At 30.5% G+C, this 27,614-nt stretch overlaps 1 protein-coding gene across 7 annotated transcripts; it reads left to right on the forward strand.

Moving 5' to 3' along the window:
- Positions 1-398: 398 nt before the first annotated feature.
- LOC126769029 (ras-related protein Rab-32) lies at positions 399-27,606 on the forward strand. 7 transcript variants are annotated; one of them, XM_050487605.1, is made up of 5 exons: positions 399-533; positions 21,335-21,545; positions 22,290-22,471; positions 22,989-23,132; positions 26,543-27,606. In XM_050487605.1, the coding sequence occupies exons 1-5, from the start codon at positions 501-503 to the stop codon at positions 26,666-26,668; spliced, it is 696 nt and encodes a 231-aa protein (XP_050343562.1). In that variant the 5' UTR covers positions 399-500; the 3' UTR covers positions 26,669-27,606. The 7 variants fall into 7 exon arrangements, with proteins under 7 accessions (XP_050343562.1, XP_050343536.1, XP_050343554.1 ...); XM_050487579.1 differs by lacking the exon at positions 399-533 and adding an exon at positions 3,646-3,763; XM_050487597.1 differs by lacking the exon at positions 399-533 and adding an exon at positions 4,576-4,709.
- The last annotated feature ends 8 nt before the right edge of the window (positions 27,607-27,614 follow it).

Here is a 27,614-nt window from a genome sequence, read left to right on the forward strand (position 1 = left end):
GTTCTATCTGATTATGAGAATTAAGCATTAGAGAGTGCACAAGTGTTTGCGCAACGCTTGTAAACTACTTATTTAAGTAGTTTAAAAAATATAAATTACATATTTCTTTACATATTTATATTAATAACGACTATATATAAATTATGTAATTAGCTCAAATATACTTTTATTAACTAAAATAAAACGAAAACCTCGGAACGAAAGTCGGAAGGCTCTCTTATGTTCAGCGCGAATGTTAGCCTCCGCTGATGAGTGAATTGTGACAGATGTGGTTTTAGACATTTTAAGCGTGTTTTACGGGAAATCGTTTCGATTAGATTATGTATTTCATTACATTTACATAAGAAATAAATATAATTTACATACACATCCTTATCTGTTCTGTTCGACCTAATATGTGTAGTGTTACGCGCATGGCGGCAGTCATCGCGCGGGAAACTGAGATGTCGACGTCATAAAGTGTTTACATCGTCTTTGAAGGATTCAGAGTACAAAATTTAATGGGTTCTGGAAATAATCGAAATTTAAAAATGGTAAGTATTTTTTATGATTAAAATTTTAAATATAGTGCCAGTATAGCGTTAATTCAAACGACGTACCTATAAAGGTTTTACTTTTTTATAAATTAGGCTCTACTTTGGCGTTGACAATGAATGCGATCATATTAAGAGTTTTTAGGTTAAAAGTATTTTTGTTATTCTTATCATTTTATCTTAAAAGACGTATGTGTTATCTGTACTTAAGGTAGCAGAAGACGTAAGATTATTTTATTTAAATAAGATTTACATTATACATTATAGTAGAGCACCTATCTTTTATTTGTACAAAATATTACTTCATAATTATATGGAACATATAAAGGTACGCATTCTTTTCAAAAACTCAATAACAAAATATATTTACCAACTACAGATTCTATAAGGATTTTTTAGTCTATATTCATTGTATATTTTAAGCTAATATTTTGATGTGAATTATTTCTTTTATAATATTAATAACAATTATGTTTAGTGTTGTGGTTAACTGAGTTCTTTTAATATAAATTACATTTATTCAAATCGGAATATGACGTTGTCTGAATTTTTTGTTGTATTAAAACAAATAGACACTTTGTTTTAATAAAAAAAATTACTCATATCTATCGGCTATCTGCGTAATCTAAATCATAAATCGTTAGATTTGCGCAGGATTGAAGTCTAATTAAGTATTGTGTAATACATTATCTTTTCCAATAGGTACCAATACTTGTAGTTGTTAGTAAAACATAAAATTAGACGCAAAAGTGATACAAATCAATAATAAAACCTCTCCTATTCAGAATTTTATAAACATGTTGACATAAAATGATCAAGTACTTATTCATCATCAGTTGCGTATGTGGTGGCTCTACCTCAGCATAACGTTTAACAATTAATCCATAATATTCATTTGTTTGTTATTAAAATGTAATTAAAGGATTTTCGTTTTGGATATGAAGATAAAACATTTTTGACGCCTTGAGTGGCTGACGGATTACTACTTGTGCTACCTATTTATGGGTGTTAAATGTTTGTATTTCATTTTATTTTATGTAGCGAGCGTACCATAAACAAATTTAACAGCAGATTTTTTTTAAAATATATATTAAATTATTTTATTTTAATAATAAAAACCAATGTGATTCAGTTGTTTGTCTTGCTTGTTTTGATGCCTGAAGGGATCGTCCATTTTTTTGTTGCCTTTTACATTTCTTACCGTTATTTTTGGTTTGCGAAATACCTGGCCGAGTATTAGGCTACCCACTAAATACAAGCAGTGATGTGAGACTGATCGCTTGCAGGCCGCCCAGATACGTATACTTGGCGATTCTGCCGAATATGTTGAATACCGGACATATGAAGCGAATTCGGTCTATCGTTGATATACCTATAGATTAGTAGGAATAGGATTTATAGGGATTGAAATACAACCGGATTGGACCTAAGACGTTTCTTGAATGTATTTCGAATAATATCGCTAGTGACAATTTCACCAACGAACATACTTAATCTTAAACAAAAACTGAAGTGATTAATAATAAAGGAATTCATTCATATGACAATAATAGCCTTGTCTTGTCAAGGCATATATCTATTTTTATATCGAAACAAAATAAGTAGCGTTCGTAAATTATATGGAAAATTACGCCACCGACAGTACAGTATAGTACCACCGAAGATTAATTAATTCGACCCAAAGGTCATACGAGCTGGTCGTGCGGACGTCACGTATGTGACCTAGCTTACAGGTTTTACACTTGATTAATTATAATATATTAAGGAGATGTAAGTCTATAATTGTATATAAAAGTAAAGGAACAGCCTGTGAAAGTCCCACTGCTGGGCTAAGGCCTCCTCTCCTTTGTTGCTGAGGAGAAGGTTTGGAGCTTGTTCCACCACGCTGCTCCAGTTATTGTTGGAATACACATGTGGCAGAATTTCAGTGAAATTAGACACATGCAAGTTTCCTTACGACGTTATTCTTCAACGGCATGCTTAAGATGAATTATAAAGCACATGAAAAATCTGTATTATATATATAATTATAATTAAATACGAATCGCTAGTGGTATAAAGTTATCCCAAAGCGTTAACTTATGTATTTGCTATAAAACTATAAAATATTATTATGCTATAAATTCTATATAGTTATTAAGTGTATGTCCGTTATCCTCGGCGCCTCTTTGACGCGTTATAAATTTAGTTTTTTTACGAATATTTTAATATATTTGTGTCGACGTTCTATTAAACGGCATTATTAATTGTAGATATGCTAAATTTGTACGTCTGTTGGAGCGTGTTTACGTAGCAAATACCCAAACACTGAAACACAACTTTCACATTTACAATATTAGTGGGGACAGATGAGGTTGGTAATATCATTTCTTACTTTCTTCTTAATGCTATGCCAGTAATTATCTTTTTACTAAACAAAAATACTTATTAGTTTAGTAGTTTTAGTAGTAGTTAGTTGTAGGTCGATATTTTTTATTTCATTTCATAGTAGGAAAGTTGACGGCTTGTTACTATATCTTATCCATTTGTCAGTAAAAATAGACAATTTGGCGAAACTGATCATTGATCTTAAAATTTAGTAGAAGGCACACTACATATACAATGCTATCTTATCAAGCGCATCGATTAAAACGTGACGTCACGGGCCACGATCTAATGAAACGGTTGCTCACGAACATAAGTCGTAGATTGTTTTATACTTTCTTTAATTACACTAGGTACCTATGGAGTTTTTATTTTTTACTAGCGACCGACCGCCATCCACGTAAATAATATTATCTTTAGATTGTCATTTTAAAAAACTTTAAGTAAATTTACATTAACGACGAACTCGATTTATATGATTCGTAGTTCATTGAAAGATTGAAATAAATTTCTTCATATATACATTTATTCTTAGACCTTATCTTACTAGAGGGCAAATAATGTCTACTTCACTGCGCCTCTAGATAACAATAATTGCGCCCTGTCAATTGTTTCGAACAAACGCTTCTGTTCTGGGGCCAATTTGTTACTTATTTAATGGTTTTTTTAATTAAATATCGAATTTAATTTGTTCAAAAAATACATTTCAATGATGTGCCATTAATTTTCATATTAAAATGATAAAACAGTTGAGTAAGCATACTGTTCACGAGCAATTATTACAGCAGGAAAAGTTAGTTGAATCGAGAAATAGGCGAAAGTGCAGTACAATGCCAGCCAATAAGAATGGGAAGCGATATTCGCAGGTGCGTTTATTACACGTTATTTAATCGTTGTTATACCCAGAAAACTAAATCAAAATTAATTTTATTAAAATAAAATTTTAAGAAGTATTTATGAATTCACAAATGCTACCGCCGGTCTACCGTGATTAACCGGCAAGAAACACAAAATATTTGATGATGAGTATTTTAATTGGGATTTTATGTCACAAATTATCATATACTTCCGCATTATTTTCCTTTTAGTCTTTAATTTATGTCAAAAAACTAGTTTTAGATTTTCAATTTCATTGGAATTTACACTTAACTGGTATTAGCTGAGGAACAACAAACAGGTACTATTTTAAAATATACATGTATTCTATAATGTAATCGGTTAAATATGTTAAAAATCAGAATTACCATTAAAATAGCAAATATTCGATATATTAAGTTAAATTAATAAATTGACCTTGATTAGTAGTAATGGATAGTTAACATTTTTCTTTTTACATTTTGAATTGTGATACTGACTAATGAATGATACATAATAAATGTATAATGTAAACGAAGTTTGCGTGCCTCTTATCGAAAACTTAGATAAGGTTTATCCGATAAAATAAATACTCGTATCGACAGTTATCCACAATCTTTAATAGTGGCTCCTATTAATGTCGGTTTTAAATATAAAGTGATTTTTGTTTAATTGGAAGGATTTTTTAAATCTATAAATAGTATTTACATTCAATATAATACTTAAATTGACGTCAAATGCAAGACAATTATAAATTTTATAAAAATGGAACACAATTTATTTTTAATTAATATAATTTAACTGAAAGTGAAGTGTAATGTTAATTATCATAGTACGTCATTCGAAATACAAATTAAATTACTGTTAAATATTTGCCTAATTTGTGCGCGTAAATTGGAAGGTTTCGTTATGATGGCTGAAGATGCTTTTGAAGCTCAAACTAATGGCCGTTTAAGTGTGAGTAATGGAGTAGTTTACTTAGAAATATAGACGATAGGATTAGTAATGGATGGAATTAACTCACTTGGCTTTGAATTTTATTAGGCAGAATAATAGAACGGCGGATTAAATTACAAATTAGATTTCGCATAAAATGTTTAATAATGTTTATTATATTACTAAATTTCAACTAACACAATATTAACAACTTGCGTTATAAAAACCTAACCCTATAAGTAGTTAACCAGCTGTTAGACGATAAACGATTCTAATACGCTCATTGATGCTTCCTGTAGCACAATGAAATACCCATCTTTGTACCATGTTCCCTTTATATCTAGCCATTGAGAAGAATAAATCTACGTTACAATATAATTTTGGTACAAGGAGAATAAAAATCAATCTTCCATTATCGTTATATTTATATTGCACAACCTTTTCTAAATTTTCCAAACACTGGTCTGAATTTTAGAATGATTAATATTCTAAGGTAACTGAATTTAAAAATAATTCTGACTAAATTTTGAAATTTGGTTGTAATATAATAGTGTTGATAATGAATCTGATTTTCAATATAATCACATATATATCGTAATATGTATCAGGAGTTCGAGTTTTAGATAAACATTTGCTAAACACATTTTCTAAATATTATATTCGGAAATATTTATACAATTACGTATTTTGTTTTGAAATAGTACATAGTTAGAGCTTTAGTCAGGACCTTACACTGGCGTAAAACTTATTTTGTTGTACCTTGCATTGCAATGATGATTTGATTTGTCAACGGTATCTTAGATTCATCAACCATCGAATAAATTAATTATATTTTGAAGATGCACCTTTATAATTAAATATCTAATTTTTTGTGTATAAAATTCGTATATACACCATCGTCGATTATAACAACTATACAACGTTAAATTGGTACAAAAGCTTTTATTTGACATTCAAATAAAACCTTTTATTTCCCATCCAAAGGAAGAATATTTCATGCAACATATTTTTCCTCGCAACAATTTTTATTCAAATAATGTTATTGAGTAGAACTTTAACAAAATATATTTGAACGTGATCTTTGAACATCATAAAATAATCATTAAGAAAATACTTTTGGAAAACTTTATATCAATAGAATAAAGGAATAAACGATGATACCATTGGGAGTATAATTGGGAGTATAATACATAAATCATAGTTCGCTGCTTAAAATTACGAATATTATTAAAAAAAAATACCTAAAAGGTCTCCGAATTTGTCTTGTTATCTGAGAAAATCCGTATCTGAGATCTGTCACTGATTTTCTTGTAAAATTGTAATATTATATTCTTTACTTAATTTACTTTGGGCCTGATATCAAAGAGTGATAAGTCAAGATTTTATAATTAATTATAAACCTAAAATGTCAATTACTATTTTACTATTGACATTTCACTTAGTGTCCTTTGTACCTTTACGGAAAGTCTAACGTCTAACGATAACTTAAAGTTTTATTGTTATACAGCTGTTGTAGGCTTATATTAGATTGTTTTAAATGTTGCCATGCTGTTAAGTGGTTCAAAGAGACCACACAGTACATGTTGGTCTTATTTAAAAAATAAAAACATATTTTAATTTTTAAACAAATCACACTCAAATTATACACATGAATGAATATCAATGATAAAACATTTGAATAGTAGGTACATCATACCCATGGTATCTATACATTTAAATAAATTATAATTTTAATGACTCGACTTGAATATGTTTATTGAAAAAATTACTTAATATTGCGTAAGATTACATTTGGTTAAAACTTTTTAATAAAATTATGTATAATTTATTTATTTAGGTTTAGTTAAGTGTAATATTGATAAATAAATTAAAGAAGTTGATACGATCTACTAATAATAGTTGAAAATAATTGATAAATTTTCAGTTCACAACTAACATTTCATAATTATACTATACGTTGTTTTACTAAATATTATGAATAAGAAATGAATTGTTTATCAAAAAATCAATACGTTGTATGATAATGAACGTCAAATCGTGTTTTTGCCAGTTGTGTTGTAAAATGAAAATTTCTAAAGTAATTTTTTGAAGAATTGATACATTAGCTGATTCACCCTTTAAACGAAAGTAATACAAAGTATTGTTGTTTAGCGCCGGACACAATAAGTCATCGTAAATCACTTATAACTCTATATATGTATTAATTACTTTAGGTATTCGGCACAGACCCTATTCATACATACAAATCTAAGCAAAGACATCAAGATGATCCCATAGACAATTACTACTTTAATTTAACTAATTAGATAATTATAATGATAATAGTAGAATAAGAAGCACCCGACTAGGTGGCTCTAAACAAAGCTACACTTGTCATATCCACCACCAGTGCAAATTTACTGTTCGTGAAATTTTTGACAATAACAATAAATTTACTGCAATGAGCATAATGTTAGCAGTATGACTTAAAAGATTCTAATATATCATGTTTCATATAGAGTTAATTTATTATGTAATCAAATCCTGATAAAAACCAATAATGAAATGTTTATTTCAAGCCAAGATTTTATTATAGTGTTGATAAAAAATACTTTAAATACTAGTATTAGTGGACGTAAAGTTGTATCATTTTAATATAATATATAATAGTGTATATAACACTTTACATCATAAACTACTGATTCAATCTATATCATATATAATTATCATTATGACAATGACTTTATTTAGATTTAATAACTAAACATTTTGCATTCACTTATGATTATTTAAAAAATACAATTATGTTATATATATATATATATATATATAAATGATATAACATAAATGCAGTTACATAAATAAAATTGAAGTATTTATTAGAATCTTATAGATAATAAAATGTTATTCAAACAGTGATACGCACTGGTTAAATTAGAATAAATACAAAAACTATTTAAAAAATATATTACAATATATAATTAAATATAAAAATTTTAGATGTAAAAAAACGATTAAAAATAAACACTCATATATATTACACGTTATAAATACCTACTTATCTTTTAGTTAATATTAAAAAAAATGGTAATTGTAGCTAAATTTAGCGTGCTCAAGTAAAACTCTTATGAGAGCTAAAAAATAACAATCTTATATGATTTAAGGTAAAAGGAACAACTTTATTGTTTAACAGTAAACTTGTTTTTTATAGTACCTATAAGTAGGATGAGATGGACGAGCATATGCGATACCTGATGGAAAGTGGTCATCAACGCCCATAGAATCGCAAATGTTAAACCCTTTTTACTATCGAACGGCCAGGCAAACGCGACCAAAGTGCACAGGTACACAGTGGAAATTCCACGCCTACGTACGAAGCGCTTCGAGTCTACTTTCATCATTCGCACTGCGAAACTTTGGAATACTTTGCCTGAGTCCGTATTTCCCGATAGGTACAATGTTGGTGTCTTCAAATCTAGAGTAAACAGGTTTCTTATAGGCAAGCGTGCTACATCTTAGACCGTGTCGATGCTTAACATCAGTCAAGTCAACGGTCAAACGCTGGCCTATTAATAGTAAAAAAAAAAAAAAATGCGCCTCCAACCTTGGGATCTAAAATGTTATGTCAATTGTGCCTGTATATTATACTTACATTATATTACACTGGCTCACTCACCCTTCAAACCGGAACATAACAATACCAAGTACTGCTAACAGTTATACAGTTCTTTGTTTAAAGTCAATCTTTATTAGTCGATATCAAAACTCCTCGTTTTAGTTGTAGGGCTTCTCTTCCGTTGACGGATTCCTTACAAATGCAACTTGTTACGGTACGTGGTTCATCAACTTATAATCATAGGGTCGACAGGCAATGAGGAAGACCGTCAGTGATATATTTTGACGTTTATAAATAGATCAATATTTAGTTTCTCATGAGTAGAATGTATTTAAAACAAATTGATTTTAGGAAATCGTGTAGAATAATGCTTATATTCTTTCTACGTTCACACACATAAACTCACACATAAAACATTAACTCATACGTACAATCGTATACATACAAATTAGAATAACAGAATCTTTACCTTTGATAACTGGTAGCATAATATATTACATTAAATGTCATGAAAGGGCTTACCAGATTTTAAACATGGCTTGTGTTATCTACAAAGAGCTAAAGTAAAAGTAATGACAGAAGTTTTCATATCATTTTGATTACGCAATATCGTAATGTCTTAGTTGTCTAAAGCGTTCTTTTAACTAACTTAAAATGTTTCAAACAATATTTGTCTTAAGTAATATGTATTATGTAACAAGAACAAACCAGTTTTTCAAGTTCTAATCTTTTTTTTTTTTAACCTTTGTCGTATTTTTTATTTTCAAAATAAGTTAGGCGCGTGTGTCAACAAATTTATGGGTCTTTGGAAATATTATGATATTTAATAAGAGATTAAATGACAAATTTTGTATTATTCCGTGTAACATAAATCATTAAACATGATTACATTATCATATATATTTATATTATATTTATATTTATATTATAAGTAGAATTTTTTATGGTTGAACGAGCTAAACTCAGGAACTTCCCGTCTGATTTGAGATTATTGTGATTTTTTATGATAGATAGGTTGTTTATTTAGGAAATTAATGAACTAAGTAACTTCAGACTTTGAGTCAACAATCTAGCAAGTACTCCTTATGTATATGAGCAAAGAATGTATACGTTTAAATTTAACGCGGAAGAAGTTTTATATATAGTGTGTCAGTAAATTATCATTAACATTGACTAAACATATATAAAGGTTATCTTTGTAATGATTTTGACCATTTACTTAAATATGTTTTAAATTTTTTTAGTAAACAAAACTCGATGACTATATTTATATGTTCTAATAACGCAAAACCGATACCTGAAAATAGTCGTTACTTCAACGATTTATGGAATTACGTAATAAATACTATGAAATATAAGACCATCACAATGTAGACACATACAAAGAAATGAAATTCTTGCAATTATATCGAGGAACTCATAATCCTGTTACGTTTACTTATACGTTGGACGTTATAATATCAGTAGTTACAGTCAACCTATTACTGTAGTTAAATACCAATATGGTTTTACAGTGTTAAGAGCTCTCCAGTGCAACATTTCAAGTTGCAATGCAATATTAAAATAGTAAATTGTGATTAAGCCAACCGTAAACACGTGATAATGCTCAATATTGTGGTGTCGTTATCCAATAAGTTTAATCACATTAAGCTGAATTCGTCACAGTTTAGTATAACATATTATATACCACCCTTATCGGATTGGTATTAGTCAAAGGACCTTGTCGAAAGTTTATCCTCAGTTCACGCGTGCTGATCAGGAGCAAGGTCGCTGCGTGTGCAGGCGGGCGGCGAACGAGCCCGGCAGTCCGCGCGCCGCATTCGACACACCACCATGCCGGACGATGAGCCCCCGCTTCTGCCCGCCCCCATCCCCGGCCCCCAGCCATCCCGCTTGAAGCGAACGCTACAAACGCTCCGCTCGCCGTTCCGCTCCGGCGCGCCCTTCCACATTGCGTCGCTCAAGCGCACCGGTTCGAATAAATCCTCAGTATCGGACGGTGAGATCGCGCGAGACGAACGCACTATGCGCAAGAAAAATAAGAAATTACGCGCGGAGTCGGTGGACGCCTCGCGGAGCACTGACAGTTCGCCGATCGTTGAAAAAAAGAAGTCCACTGGATTACTCAAACGAATGGGAAGTATTGGAAAGCGGCGAGGAGAAAGTTCCACGACACCATCGCTTTCTGATGATCCTGGACCTGAATCCGAACAAGGTGATCAACATGAAGCTCAAGTTAATTCTTCGGATCCCGATCAAGATCAGGTTTTACCAAAGCCAGAATCTGACGCATCTGTTGAGCCCGAAAAGCAAGAACAACAATCCACCAACACTACGGAATCTAAGTTAGATACCACTTTGCCAGAGCCATCTGCATCACCAGAACCGCCTTTCATTCCTATAGCGGTAGAACATCCAGTAGCGATGCGTGCCTTTACAAAAGAGGCGTGGAAACGACGGCGTAAAACTGAAATCGTGAAACCTGTAGAAGAACCGAGTCCGGGTGATGCTCTAAAGCGACGCATAGCGTTTGTCGCGCAGGCGTCAGTTGCCCTGTCAGAGGATCGTGACGATGACGAGGATGAGGTCGAGGAAGGAGGGGGTGAGGTGGGGACACTGGAGGCGGCGGTGTTACTGGCGCGGCAGAGACTCGCTATGGCTGCGCATTCGCCCGCGCCGCCGCATTCGTGTGACAACAACGAAACGGAAGAGGAGGGGTGTGCGGACACGACAGACGCAGCGGACACGATGCCGGCTTACGGAGACCTCATCGAGCCGGAAAACAAAGCTGACAATGACGACGTACCACCGGTGAGTGTTAGCGGAGTGTGGGCGCTTGTGCGCCGCGATATTTACCGCGATAGTCGTCAGTGGGAAAAAGCTGCCCGTGCGATGCGCGCGCGCCATGACCTTCGAGGAGAACGGTGACGAGTGCTACCTGACGGTGTGCGAGTGCTGCGGCTTCAGCGCTGAGACGTCCCTGTTGATTCCAGTACGTTTCATTTCACGATAGTTTACAGCGGTGGACACGCTACGATGCCCTTCGTGAGTACACGTCAAGCTTGCCTGCCCGTGTGCTTTGCATCCGACCGATCTTGACACATTTGTGCAAATATTTTATTAGTGTGATCTATACGTCATTAATTATTATATTTCGCGACATATTTTTCAAAATGACGCAGACATACTGAAAGGCATTAAGTAAATATTCATTGCAAGTGTTTTTGATTCTTAGAATATTCAAACACAGGCGTATTCAAAAATTTAATTCAAGATTTACTGTTTACTGACTTTCTCCGGCTGGAATTTATATAAGAAACATATTTATAACTTAAGTTATGAAATTTACTGCAATATGAATTAAAGATGGGCCCAATATAATTACCACTTAATTAATTAATAATAGATGACAAAAGCTATTTAAATAATTATTAAGAAATTAAGCAAAACTATAACGAATATAAATTCGACTATTAACTAACGAGAAACGATTTATTCAATACGTATTGGCATTTATGGTTATTTCGATCCTGTTCTACCAGTTTTTTGAAGAAACTTTCGGAATTTAAAGAAATCTCATTACAATCTAATTAAACAGGAAGCTAGCCTTCATTAACATCTATTTACCAAAAATATTTTTGAGAGTTTGTCTCGTGTTCGTGTATTATGAATATCAAAGTAAAATATTTTTTTTATATTACTTGACGTGTATATAAAACTTATTCATGTAGGAATTATGTACATGAATGACTTATGTATATACAAATGCAAAATTAAAAATTTAACTTTTTTAATGTCTAATAGTTTTAGGGGATATCTTTTTTTTTTTAAATAGCCCCTTGTTCCAACTTTTCACCGATGCGATTTTGAAATATCATGTAAAATATACCAATCGAATGATTTCGGTGTAAATTTTGTTAACGTACAAATGTCCATTACTTTTTGCGAGTCATGAAACGGATAGATAAGTAGATTTTTAAAAAATAAATACAATATGACTGTACTCTCTATTCGTATCTTAAGAAGGATTACATATCTACATAAACATTTTCAGGAGTTAAATTCGAATGACAGCGACGGTTAGCAATACATAAAATTATTTAAAATGACTGCTGACGTTTCTTTTTTTGCGATTATAATCTAAAAAATGTGTAGAACTTGCAGAAACGTTTCTTTAATGACAATATATATGTGATTCACGATAAAACATAATCATATTCATAGCTGCATATTTTTGACTCCATGGTAGAGATTATTGTGTCGCATTTTATATTTAAATAGAAACTGGTTTTCATTCGATAATATTGGAGTTTCAGTTGGTTACAATGTATTGTACAGATTTTAAATATTAAATAATTTTGTAAACAGGTTCAAGTATATCGGTCGTTTTGGTCTAGTTCATTTGTAAGTATTAAATATCAATACGTGTAACCGCTTTTTTTAAAGTATTGTACTTTGTATATAACTTATACCTTTACATATTTAAGACAATTACGTAAATTATTGCGACATATTAAGTATATATATGCGTACATATTTATGTATTACCCGATGAGTTATTGTAGCTCGGCTTATAATCTTTAGCTCTCTGTATTGTAGTCAAAGATTTTGATAGTAAGTTAAAGCCGCTGCGCGGCGCTTTAATCCTAAAATTGTGGTAAATGCTAATGCGTATTCGTAATTAGACACCCCATATAAGTTTACCTCGTCGCGGTTTGAAATGTTCTAACTTATAATGGTTATGCAATAAGCCTCCCTATATCAATAACCGCCATTCTCTGTATTGGACAATAGTTTTTAAGTAGTTCAAGGAATTATCGATCGGTTTTTAAATTTAAGCTGCTTAAATTACGTTCTTATATTTCATTTGCTGTTCTTATTTTAAAAATCATCGATAATGACATCATTTGAAGATGAAAATTTTAATGTAAGTTTAAATTTAATGCGTCATAAGAAAGAAGTCTACCTAACCTATTACAAAATACGTAAACTTGTAAATGTTCGTTGTACATTTGTAAATGTTAATATGCCGTTTTTATGTTTTATGCTCAGTTTGTCGAAATGAAATAAAAACAAAGGTTAGGTTTTAGTTTAGTTCTGGACATAATTGAATGGGCTTTTATAGGTCAATGATAAATGTAGTCGTAGTATTGACACTTAATTTTATAATAACGTTAAATTTTTTTTTTTATAGAATAGGAAGGTGGACGAGCATATGGGCCACCTGATGGTAAGTGGTCACCAAACGCCCTTAGACATTGGCATTGTAAGAAATGTCAACCATCGCTTATAGCCAATGCGCCACCAACCTTGGGAACTAAGATTTTATGTCCCTTGTGCCTGTAATTACACTGGCTCACTCACCCTTCAAACCGGAACACAACAATATCAAGTATTGCTGTTTTGCGGTAGAATATCTGATGAGTGGGTGGTACCTACCCAGACGAGCTTGCACAAAGCCCTACCACCAGTAAATTTAACGAGAATAGATTAATGCACGATATGTTAGATCCGCGTGTCCGCGAATCGTATGTATATGGCTAATGATTTGACTATCCTTCGGAAATCTATAATGAATTTATATATTTATAATGAAGTATAGCCGAGATGGCCTAGAGGTAAAGAACGCGTGAATCTTAACCGAATGATCGTGGGTTAAAACCCGGGCAAGCACCACTGAATTTCCATGTGCTTAATTTGTGATTATAATTCATCTCGTACTTTACGGTGAAGTAAAACATCGTGAGGAAACCCGCATGCGTCTAATTTCACTAAAATTAAAATAAAATCTCATTTACAGGCTGTTACGGAATGAATTATGATGCAATTCGACATAGTATGATGTAAAATATATAATTACATATAAAAATATAGGATTGAACAAGTCTTGCAATACACTTACATGAGATAAATGCCGATTATATTATTTAACTTCTTTAATAGACATACATACATAAATAAATATTTGGCTAATATATTTTCTCTCGATTAAACTAAAACTGCTTAAACCGTTTCAAAATCGACTTATCAAAAAGGACCCAGCCTACACATACCAAAACCCGTTTTACTTGTTATAGCGTGCAGTCTCGAATCCTGTAAATGTTATTTTTTATAATTATTCTGTATATAATTATTTGGAATGTTTTAGTTTCATATAAATTGAATAAAGCATTTGGCAAAGATCGTTTTTATTATAGACAAATGATATTAGCAATTTTTGTGTTAAAGATTTCTAATGTGGAGATAGTTGGTGTAATGCATAGTTTTTGTATATTTTGTAGAGGATACGATATTTTTTTTGGAATTTGACGTATTATATATCATAAATGACAATACCACGTGGTGCAACGAAACAAAAGAGCTACTCCGTCTTAAGCCGTAGACTTCATTAAATACGAATGAAGTATTTTTTAAGCGCGTCTATCAGCAGTGTGTAAGCCTGTGTAAACCTGGACCACCCGAATGGCGGGAAACAAATCCAAGAGCACAACATTTCAAAGAAGGGCGTCAGACACGCCAACCGTAAATGTCAACCCAATGTTTTTTCATGTATTTTACGATTTACTTAGGATAGATATGACATCAATCGCCCTAAGGTCAAGCCAATGATGACCTAACAATGACAATATTCCGACGACAATTATCAAAATGTATATTTGATGTGCAATCACGATTCCCTCGTTGCATCGTAATATTTATGATATTTAGTGCAAATAAAATTTGTCTTAAATATATAGCACCATAAAAAGGTTGTCGATGAACTTATCGTGTAAAGTGCATTTAAAAAAAGGGAATTGTGTCAAATACAGGTAAAGCATCGTTGTCCTATCGTTATACTGTCTTCATATTTTTCTTTTCAATGTATAACCTTTTTTTTAAAACGTCAGGTAGGTGCCCTCTGTCTATATAAACGGCGTCCATGGCTTGTGACACTTAGTTTACTGTCGCGAACAGAGCAAATGACATCTGTGAGTACTTGTCCACACAGCTGTTATCTGGTGTCCGATAAGACAGCGCCACTCCAACTCATTCGATAAATAGCCGGTCATTGGACTAACGTAATATTTCAATATCGTAAATCGATTGTGACGTGTCGTGCTTATAATAAAATTAATAAAAAAAGTTTTTTTTTTTAAATCTTTACTAAAAATAAACGATAATAGAAAATTTTGTAACTATTTTAAATACAATAAATATTTCACATATTAATTTTTAAAACCAAGCGATTATAATGTAGTTTACATTTAGTATCAAGGATTTAACCGGTGCACGATTGTCTAGAAATTAGAACCTGATATTAAAAAAAATAAGACAGTGTCTGGTATAAGAAGGTGACGGAATGCAATGTTTTGTTTCGTTGTCGGGAATCTTCCATAGCCGCTAGTCTTCTTACTTCTAGTGTTTTGTGATAATATAAATGAAGATGTCACCCAAGCAGATCAAAAGTGTAAGTTTTACATGAATACCTTGTTTATTTTACTTTAAAAAATTACCTGCAATATATTCTAATTCATTATATGTTGGATAAGTTCGGTAACATTAGCAAAATAACATATACATCTTACTAAACATAATCCTTACATATTGTATATTTTATCTTCGGTTGGATTTTGAGAATATATCTTATTTATTGAATTTTTTTTTAATTTTATTTAAAAGTGAATTATCGTCTTACGTATGAAGTTGTCAACATTTCTTGATTCGGACCGATTCATTTCATTCTTGAAACTTCTTATTGTAACGGTTATTCTCAATTTCGCAAAATAGCAAAAACATATTGAGGTTGTACAACTTTTGTATTTGCTTCATTTTAACATCTTTTCTATTACTTATTACAGTTTTGTCAATTTCAATAAAGAATATACTATTATATCTTCTTATATATATATATATATATATATATATATATATATATATAAGTGATAATATATATTTAATGTGAATTGCATTTAATTAGTTAACATTTAAATGAACAATTGATTTAATATCATAATTCATTTGTACCTTTCTATCGGAATATTTTAGTAATTGTCTTGAATAAAAAAATATTATAAAAGATTTATTTTATTTAATGTTCAAAAACGTATTATTTATTATAATAGATAAATAATTTATCAACTGCTTTTACTTATAAAACTTGTCAAAGATTGTTTTCTTAGTTTACCTTTATTAGAACTAGTCGAGTATTATTATGATGTATATATTATGGCTTATAATTATATTTGTTGTTTGTACATTGTAATTGACGATAATGCTCTTCGTGGAAATAACTTAATCACGTTTTAAGTGCTATAGGTCAAGTACTATTTTTTGAAATATTACCATTAATAAAATTACTTAAAAGAAAAAATAATAATTTTCGTTATTTCAAACAATTTATTACGGTTACAAATCGAATAAAATTCTACGTCAGACGCTAATTTAGCAGAACGGCTGCTAAATCGCCTAAATGCATTGTTATCAAATGAAAAAAAATACTTAAAAACTGAAACATTATTTACTTATAATATATTAGTAATTAATAACAAATAACATTATATATCATTATCCGTTTATATTATAATTATTAATATTCTACAGTCTATCTGAATACCTATTAAATAATGTCTTATCTTAAATCCTACTAAAGTATTAAATTGATTTACGGTAATTGAAATTTATTAAACTTCTCTATAACATACATCATTCTTGCAATATTTGCTCATTAAACCTTCGTGATGTGACAATTGTGTTTGATCGTGGTTAATGATTACATCTAAAAACCGGTTAAAGGATGCATTATTGGTATGAATATTTCCTCACGATGTTTCATTCACAATTGAGCATAAGATGATATAAATACAACTGAAGTCGTAAAATCGTCGTAATGAACCGTAATTAAACATATTTTTTTCTAATAATACATGTATAATTAGATAAATGTCGTGGTGTTCGTGAATTATGAAATAAAATATCAAAGAACTTATATAATTTGTTTAAAATTGTTCTGTGAAGATAGATTATTATTAAGGCCATTACAATTTATTACATTTACATCATAGTTAGTTGTGTAGTAGTTTGTTTAGAGGTGTGTATTAAGTATTTAATGTTTTATCATTTTTAACACTTCTCATTCGGTATTCACTAGCCCTTATATTATTTACTTGGAGCTGACTTGGGGCTGGGCAATATACTTTACACTTTAGGATTAGTAGTATTCCTATGACAAAATATTGTTGTCAAATTGTTTATATTCATGCACGAAGTATCTTTGATTCCATTTCTATTCTGTCTGTTCGTAAGTTAATTGACATGAATTAACGATAACTGCGGAATTAACCATTCGAGGTCGCTCTTTATACCTACATCTTGTTGAGTCGGGATCACATTAAAGTACGAGAAACTCTAGCCACAAAGAACTAAATGACTAAATTTAGTCATAACTAGGGGTTAAATTGTCTTCTATTATATTTCAATAATATTCTTTGTATTCATATACCTTTTGTATATGTCACTTGATAGCTAAGGATCGTTAAACTGTCAAAATATTGTGAACAGAGTATTCAATTTACAATTAAACTGATTAAAATTTGATACCATATTTTAACACACACTTGTGCACTATAATATGTCCTGCGTGAGTAGATGGGTAGTCTACCCTGAGAATAGCCGACGCGGTCGAAATCGGTGAGAAGGACATTATCATCATAATGTTTTTAGTTTCAGCTCTAGCTTAGAAAAAATCTTCTCTTCAAAAAAAAAAGGGAGAGTAGGTCTTTAACCCAGTAGTTGGACATTCGCAGGCTGTTACGGAATGCTTACAGGAAGTCAGTAGGCACGACCAAAAGCCATATAAATTTAAATTTCATCAAATATTAAATGACATGAAAAACTATAGCTAAGATTAATCATGGGTAGATTGTTTTCCAGACTTTACTTAAATTCTCAACTAAGTATATACTTTACGGATTATGAAACGTTATTATAATCGTTTCTTGCTAACAGTTTTCTTTATTACATTGAAAATGAATACATATTTTAGTTTTGTTTTATATTATATTGTAACAAATAAAAAAAAATATTACTTAACCGTTAGTCATTTATTATATTGTGTTGGTTTACATAATGAAGATACTGCGTAATTTACTTATAATTTATATCATGTATATATATGTATATATATATTATAAAGTATTGTAAATTAATTATTTTTATTTATTCTAAGTATTTCTATGAATTGATTATAATAAAACATTATAATGTTGAGATAACTTAACAATAAGATCTGAGATTTGAGCTCGTTATAAAGCCCTTTCAGAAATAAATATAATATATATACATAATATATATATACATTTATAAGAATCGCTCATTTAATATTATTTATAATTATCATTCTATACAATTATTATGCACTTATTACTACTATTGATAATGATCAATGCGTGAATATTAAAAATTAAACATTTTACTTAACAACATTGATTGCAAGTAAATACAAGTAAAAAAATAGCTACTATACAAATCCGTGGCCGTCCGTTATTGGTTATTCTAATCGACTGTATTACAATGTTTCGGTTTGTCGAGTAACTGAATCGGTGTAAATACAAGAACAAAGTACATTACATCTTGGTGCAAATGTTTGGCAGACAATGTTTTGCAAGTGCAATAACAATATCATCACAACTTACAGCCCTAATAATTCGTATCGGGGCGGGCGCCAAATCCATAAGTAAAAACATTATTCCCATCGCATAATGGACGATTAAAAATTTACTCATTATTTTTACCTGGAATTATTATAAAACGCACTATTATTATGGTTAAAAAACCAAATATCCAAATCTGCAGCGACCTGTTTACAGCCTTTATTAAAAAAATAAAAATATGTTGCCATCTTAAAATGACAGTTACCACTTAGCAGAGAAATATTGCGACGATATTTATTTATAAATTATAACAAAGTCAATTAAATATGAGAAAACAAATGAAATATATAAAATATTATACTATTAATATGAAATATTTGTAAATCTCTTTAATATTTAATGTAGGTAGTTTAGGTGGGTTTGTTACACTATGTCGCCTCGAAATAAATGGGATAAGACCAAGTTCTGAAATACATACAATTTTACTGGTGGTAGGGCTTTGTGCAAGCTCGTCTGGGTAGGTACCACCCACTCATCAGATATTCTACCGCAAAACAGCAATACTTGATATTGTTGTGTTCCGGTTTGAAGGGTGAGTGAGCCAGTGTAATTACAGGCACAAGGGACATAAAATCTTAGTTCCCAAGGTTGGTGGCGCATTGGCTATAAGCGATGGTTGACATTTCTTAGAATGCCAATGTCTAAGGGCGTTTGGTGACCACTTACCATCAGGTTGCCCATATGCTCGTCCACCTTCCTATTCTATAAAAAAAAAAAAAAATGCTTATAATATTGAAACTTTACTATCAAAACAGATATGTTTTTCTATGGTCGATTTCATTGAAGTCATTGCCTTTCGGCATATGTATAAAGGCGTCTATATTGTACCTACTATCTTTATCTGCGGCTTCATTAACTAATGATAGTACCTCTTAATAGATCAAATTCCCTGCCCCCAAAAGCGATTACTTGCTTAAACAGAATCTATAATACCATTAGACACACGTTACAAAAAAAATATTGTAACTTTTTATTTTGTTATATATTTTCATTCATTAGTGATAGTTAAAATCAATAATATTTTTTTAAATTAAGCATTTTCTTATTGTTGAAACTACCTTAATAAAGTATAAAACTTTATATTATACTATATATATATATACTTATATATTTATTAAAAAAACATAAGAAAAAGTATTATGTGATTTACTCGGTAATTCTTACTACTGTGTTAACGACGGGATACTATGGCTTCTTTTGTATAATTTTCATGCTAGGTCATTTAAAATGTCCTTACTCTTACCTTATTAATTTACACTTTTATATAAAAAATCTTCCTGAGAAATTGTTTCCAACAAAATTGTCATTTATTTAAGTAGAGAGGCGCCTTTAAAATTACCAATCCGTACTATAAATGCAAAATTTCATTTCAGTTGTCCGTTGATATTTGAGTGATTTTGTATTATCTTTGATTGAGTCTATTTGGGATACGTATTTTCAATTAAAAAAAAAGTTTATATTGTAAATAAATGTTGGTCCATTGTGCATTCCTAAACTATTTATCCATTGTTCTGTGTGCGCCTGAAAAGGTCCCTAGAAGGCCCCAATAAAATAAGAGTTTTGTATGTTTGTCCTTCAATATAAACGTTCTATGTATATACCCTTATTATACTCGCGCGAAATTGGACGGATACTTAGTATCTTATAAAATAGGTTTCTGATTAATTCAGAACAACACAGTTTTAAAGTACGATATGGCAAATTATGTGGCAACCATTTATTAAAAAAAAATCTGTTCAGGACACTTCTTTGCATAAAATACAATTCATTTTCAAACGTTGTCATAGGAATATTTCTTTGCATCCGAAGAAGTTTTGGGTACTTTAAAAGAACTGATATTTAGTTGTATACTTTGACTCTTTTGTTGATCTATTAGTTAGCTTGTAAGGGTGTAGACCTAAGAGGATGTAGGCTAAATTATTTGGGCTCAAATTCCGGGTCAGGTTTGTAAAAAATATTAAGGATTTCTCTGGCAATTTGGAGGTAAGAAGTTGTTAGTTTATACCCCGGTAACTTGAAAAACATAAAGCTGTTGCTTCTGCGCCTGAAGTGTCTCTAATCGTATGGTCTTTCAATCAGATTATGAACGTGAGGGCAAAGAGACCACCTGTATTTTCGCACATAATTAGCCTTTGAGAATGGCCGGCTCATATATCAGAATCGGTCAAAGGGACATCATCATCATGTCATATTTTTTTAAAATAATACATACAGTAAATCTTTTTTAAACCTAATAATCGTGTGAATTATTTTTGGTTATAAGCACCACTAATTGCTTTGGCAAATCCTGCTTCTACTTATGAACACACCTTGAAATTTTTACCACACCTTGTAGTTTATTTGACTTTATTTGTTTGTTTCAGTCTGGTGCATCTGGTGGTGAGAGGCGAGAACATTTATACAAAATCCTGGTGATCGGAGAACTTGGTACGGGCAAGACTTCTATCATCAAGAGATATGTTCACCAGTTCTTCAGCCAGCACTATCGAGCGACGATTGGAGTCGACTTCGCTCTCAAAGTCCTTAATTGGGACGCGAACACAGTTATACGTCTACAATTATGGGACATTGCGGGTATGTTTCTTTTTATTTCATAAACCTAGTTTTGCCTTTAATGATAAAATTATTTTAAATTAATGGAGTCGAGAAAGGACAAATTCACAAATGTTTCAATTTATTTCAGTGGTCTGTCCTATGAAAGTTGATTTAAAAAGATATAGTAATCAGTTCATCAGTCGCTTAATAATTGTTCCCCAATTCATTCTGTCTTTGAGTCTGTATTCCCAGAGCCTTATTTTGCATGTTAGGAGTATTAAGAATTTTTTCTTTTCTTATATTTTTTTTGCTACAAATTTTACTATAAAAGTAATAAAACATAACACTCATACAAAATTTAATTCTGTAATATCTTTCAAAAATATATAAGACACTGCTATTACTAAGGGGTTATTTGTCGTACATTTGGTTTCGGCCTCTTATCAAAAATAGTTCTATATATTTAAAAAAAATTATTTTAAATATTTGACATTTTGAATGTTAAACAGTGAAAATGGACGATATGGGTTTAATGTTTTCATGGATGTTTATGATTCTAATGATAATCTATTTGCTAATGTTCATGTCTTTACTTATAATGGTTCCTCTTTAGTGTATTGTAAATATCTTTAGTGTAGTGTAAGTTTCTCAACCTCTTGTTTCAAATTTCTAATAATTCCAATTGTTACAGATTTTCATTAATGCAGATCTAGAAGTTCCGTTTTATTTTAGTGATAAAATAAAAATATATTCGCAAAGTAACAATAGTACATTATATTATAGGCCAAGAGCGTTTTGGGAACATGACGCGCGTGTACTACAAGGAGGCTGTGGGCGCGTTCATAGTGTTCGATGTATCCCGCGTAGCCACATTCGATGCAGTTGTCAAGTGGAAGAACGACTTGGATACCAAAGTTCAATTGCCTGATGGGTCGCCTATACCGTGTATACTGTTGGCAAATAAGGTGAATATATCTATTTATAGTTTCCAGGGAGATAAACAAATGACGACTAAAAATATTACTATGAATATAGTAGTAGTCGATATTATAGCTTAAAATTGGTGCCCATCTTGACATGTGTACTTTATAATTTTTTTTTCTATTGATCTCAATAAGATCCAGACAACAATTTTACAATGCATAAAATTGGTAACAACCTTTTTACTCTGTAACAATTCCATAACTTGTGTGCGGCTTCGATGTTCAAATCTGCATACCATTAGTTAAAAACTAGTGCATGCCGGTATATTAACGGTAATAATTTTTAAGAATATATAATAATTATCCATTGAAGCGCTTGGTATACACTATGCTTTAATGAATTATTATTATTATTTGTTATCAAAAAATACCATTCTTTCCGGATAATTTGTTTTAACCGTAAATAGTATCAACTTGAAGATATTATGTTTTTAATAACTTAGTAGGTACTTGTTTTTCGATAAAACAAAAATGTAACTGCTACTATTTTATCCTGCAGTGTGACCAGCAAAAAGAAGGTATAGTGAATTCACCAGCAAAAATGGATGAATATTGCCGGGAGAAGGGATTCGCAGGATGGTTCGAGACCTCCGCTAAGGAGAACATCAATATTGAGGATGCGGCTCGTTCATTAGTTAATAAGGTGAGTTTAGCATGTCTTTCTTTATCGTTTTAAAATCGTCAGCTAATCCATAGAGGAACCGTATTATTCGAATTTTTTGAAACACTGCTTTACTCATATAATATACACTATTTTAGAGCTCTATATAAACTGTTTTAAGTTAATAAAGCGATGCAGTCGCCTTTTTACGAGGATTATATATATTTTTTATTTATGGCGTCATAACATCATTTAAGAAAGATCTTGTGTAAATGGAGCAGTACAACCGGTATTTTTTGCAAAACGATTTATCTTTAAATGACAATTTATTAAAATCACAACGATTAACGAAATTAACGAAATTTGTAACATATTTGTTTTTTTTTTCTGCCTAAAAAGTAAACAAAGAATTTCAAAAATGTAATAATATGAAGTAATCAGAACTCTTTAATACTAACACTAATTTATAAAACTATCAATTAATCGCTATTTATTTTTTTATTTTCAATTACTTCCTTAAAAGAGCGTAAAGAACAGATGTTATGTAAGTTTATATTTTATAAGATAGCATCAGAAATGTTCATCTAATAGTATATTTTTTTATTTTTTTAAAGAATAGGAAGGCGGACGAGCTTATTGGCCACCTGATCGTAAGTGGTCACCAACGCCCATAGACATTGACATTGTAAGAAATGTTAACCATCGCTTACATCACCAATGCGCCACCATCCTTGGGAACTAAGATGTTATGTCCTTTATGCCTGTAATTACACTGGCTCATTCACCCTTCAAACCGGAACACAATAATACCAAGTACTGCTGTTTTGCGGTAGAATATCTGATGAGTGGGTGGTATCTACCCAGACGAGCTTGCACAAAGCTCTACCACCAGTAAATATATATATTAAACATCATATGTTGATTTATTTTTTATAAAAAATTGTGTTTATAATTCATCTCGTGCTTGACGGTGATGTAAAACATCGTGAGGAAACCTGCATGTGTCTAATTTCATTGAAATTATGCCACATGTGTATTCTACCATTCTACCCGCATTGGAGCAGCGTGGTAGAATAAGCTCCAAACCTTCTCCTCAAAAGGGAGAGGAGGCCTTAGCCCAGCTGTGGGACATTAACAGGCTGTTACTAACTAACTAACTATGTTAATTTATACTTATGTTATACAATAGTTTCGAAATTATCAAATTACAGGTGATATGTCAGTATAAGTAAATATTTTATATAAAAATATGTAGTATAATCTGTACACGTAGATAAGTATTAAAAAAAAATCTTAAGTTTATATTACTGCATCATTTCACCTTATAAGTAAATATAGATTAAGACTGTTATGAAGTTTTATAATTGTTAATTTTTTTTAAATGTTATGTATCGTTTAATCCTTATACACCAGTTTAATATATTCGTTTTGTATAATGTAATGTATATCAGAACGAGAATATTCATATATATTCGCTGTCATGTTCATGGAAGTAACTTTCGAATTTCGAAAAACAAGGTCAGTATTTTGGTTTTTAATCCAAATTATTTTAAAAACACTTAAAACAAGTTCCAAAAAAGGCAACAATAACGTTTTTATTGACTAATAATTTATGAAATAATATTAAAAAAAAAATCATATATAAAGTTGCTTTTACAAAAAAAAATCTGTTATTGTATCACGAATAGCTTGTCAAATGCTCGTAATTTAATTCCTTATTAAAAATAACTTACAAACAAGAATTTGAAATAGTGATACTATCTTGCGTTAAAATTTGAAATAGTGATACTATCTTGCGTTAAAATCACATTAGATGTTGAGACTGTGTTTTTTAGTTCGAGCGACCGGCAGTTAAATAATTAAACTGGTTTCGTTGTTTCTAGAAAATATGTTAAGTTATAGATGGTCCAATCCCACGCTAAGACTGTCTTTTCACTCGATACAAATAAGGCGATAAAGCTTCATTTATAATCTGTTCTGAATGTTTATTATTATTATTTTTATTTATAACAATGAATATGATGGAATCTATATTACATAATGTATATATATTATGAGCTATGTTTTATTAAAGTTGATAACAAGTGCAATATACGGCCGATTTCTATCCTTCTTAAATCCTTAATAGAGGTTTGCTGGAAGAAGACGCCTTTGCATTTTTAAAAATTCATATGTCTACTTTACAGCAGATTTTTTATATATATGGTCCAATAAAGACTACATTATAAACAAATAATATTACGTATCTATTATATTTGTAATTTAACACTCCAACTATGACATAAGATTTTAAATAAGATACGTGTTAAATAATTTGATTACAATGAGTGACTTTTTTTTTATTTAATCTTTTTTTCTTTGGAATGTGGTGTCAACGATGTTTTTGAATCTGTAAATCGATAGCGTTATTAAAAGTATTATGCAATGTAGTGTTACCATGTCATCATAAATGGTTATTATAATGATATCGATTTATAGACATTTACTAGTTTATCGATATAATGTTATGAAATAAACAACAACAAATGAGGAATTTATGCTAAAATGAATTAAGAAAAAGTTATTTTTATTTATAACTGTATTATTATTTTTATTTATTTAACTTATCATGGTGAGTTGGGTTTTATTTAAATTTTTTTTTGCATTTATTTTTTGCATAGAATGATTTATTTATGGGATAAAACCAAACTGAATCGTTAAGGTAACACGATAAATTTTACCAAATGCATTAGGACTGTGTTGCCATTGTGCACGCCGACGACCGACGGCCAATAATTTTTACAAATATCTTAGACAAATTATATTGCTAAACGTATATTATATTGTCATTTTGTAATATTATATCTTTCATTTCAAGGCTAAGTATGGCTAAGGTTACACCCATGGCAGTCCAATCTGTAATGCGCCTAAATATACATCTTACCGGTCCTTTTTTCTTAACGCGCGTGTTCGAATAACATCTTTAAAACTATTGGTCAAAATTGCAAAGTGTTAATTATGTTTAATTGTGATATGCTGTTGCGTTTTTTTGTAGACATTTTGTATGTTTAGAATATATTAGAAATACGAATATCGTATATCTAATATACTGTTGACAGGTCCGCTTGGAGCGAAGATTCTTTCTACGCCAACGTTGACATAGTAAACTATAGTCAAATGAACTTGGCGTTTTTGCTTTTGCTTATCAAAAAATACTTTTTTTAAGTATGTAATTATTTCGTAGAGATCTTGATCCTCGTTTTTATCCGAAAAATTACTTAAATAATTAATACTCAACTTACCTCTTTTATAATACATATTATTATAACTCCAATGGTATTACATATTGTTTTACGAATATATATTATATTATTGGATCGGAAATTTATTTTGACTTTTTACTGTTATTATTTGAAAAGAAATATTCTAAAATTCAAATTCAATTTACAATGAAAACTGTAATTTCTTTCCAGATTCTTCTAAACGACAAACTGCTTCAAAGCAGCGATAAAGATGGTGAAGGATTCGCCCTTGACCACAAGATCGCAAACGGAGAAAATAATCGCGACACAAGTTCAAGCAAATCCTGCGCTTGCTGACCGACCACGGTGCAAGACCACATGGTCACTTCGATCCACCCTCGTGGTCAAATCAAATTGTGTTTATAGTGGTTTATTAGTTGTTGTTATATATAATTTACATGACGTCATTCGATCGATAAACATATTTCTGTTGACTATTCAACAATAAATAAATTAATCTGTTTTTCAAATTTCTAAACTTTTCCTTAAAATTAATAACATTCAAATGTATTAACAATTATTTTATTTTTGTTTGAACGTTGATTTCGAATTGGAATTATTTGAAGTTAAATTATTGTCATTTTAAATATTTTGCTTATGATTTTGTTAACCAAACAGTGTTATTGTTAAAAAAAATGACCGGACGCGATACTGAGTCTGTGCCTTAAAGTAATTAAAATGGTATCGTGTTCAATTGTGGCCTTAATTTTTTTAATTTACGTGAATTTTAAGGACCTATTATAATCGAATTTATATTAAATATTTATTGTGAAATGTTTTCGCGGTTGTAAAATCAAGCTATTGTATAAACAGAAGTAATTTATTCTGTTCGGTTTGTTATTTTAAAAAGAAATATTATTAGAAGTTGTGCGGATTCTTTAAAAAGATAATGTTATTTTTAGATATTATGATCATTACATGATTTTGTTTGCTTATTTCAAATGTCAAATAGATTTCGTTAATATTTTATCTTGTTTTTACATACCGTAAATAATAGAGACGGCATAAAGTGCCTCTTTACATCGAATTTCTTTATCGTGCCTACGTGGGTAGAGTACCTTAAGTTATTGTAAACTTTATAATTTATGTCTTAAGTGCCATTTTCGGCTAAAGTTATATATAATTATATAAAAATTCTAGATAATAGTGTATAATATTCGAGTTATTTTATTATAATAAGTATTACTTATTGTATGAGAGCGTGTGAGTTTATTTTAAAATTAAATGTTTTGAGATTAAAATG

Source organism: Nymphalis io, chromosome 1 (assembly GCF_905147045.1).
Source record: "Nymphalis io chromosome 1, ilAglIoxx1.1, whole genome shotgun sequence".
In the NCBI taxonomy this organism is placed as follows: domain Eukaryota; kingdom Metazoa; phylum Arthropoda; class Insecta; order Lepidoptera; family Nymphalidae; genus Nymphalis; species Nymphalis io.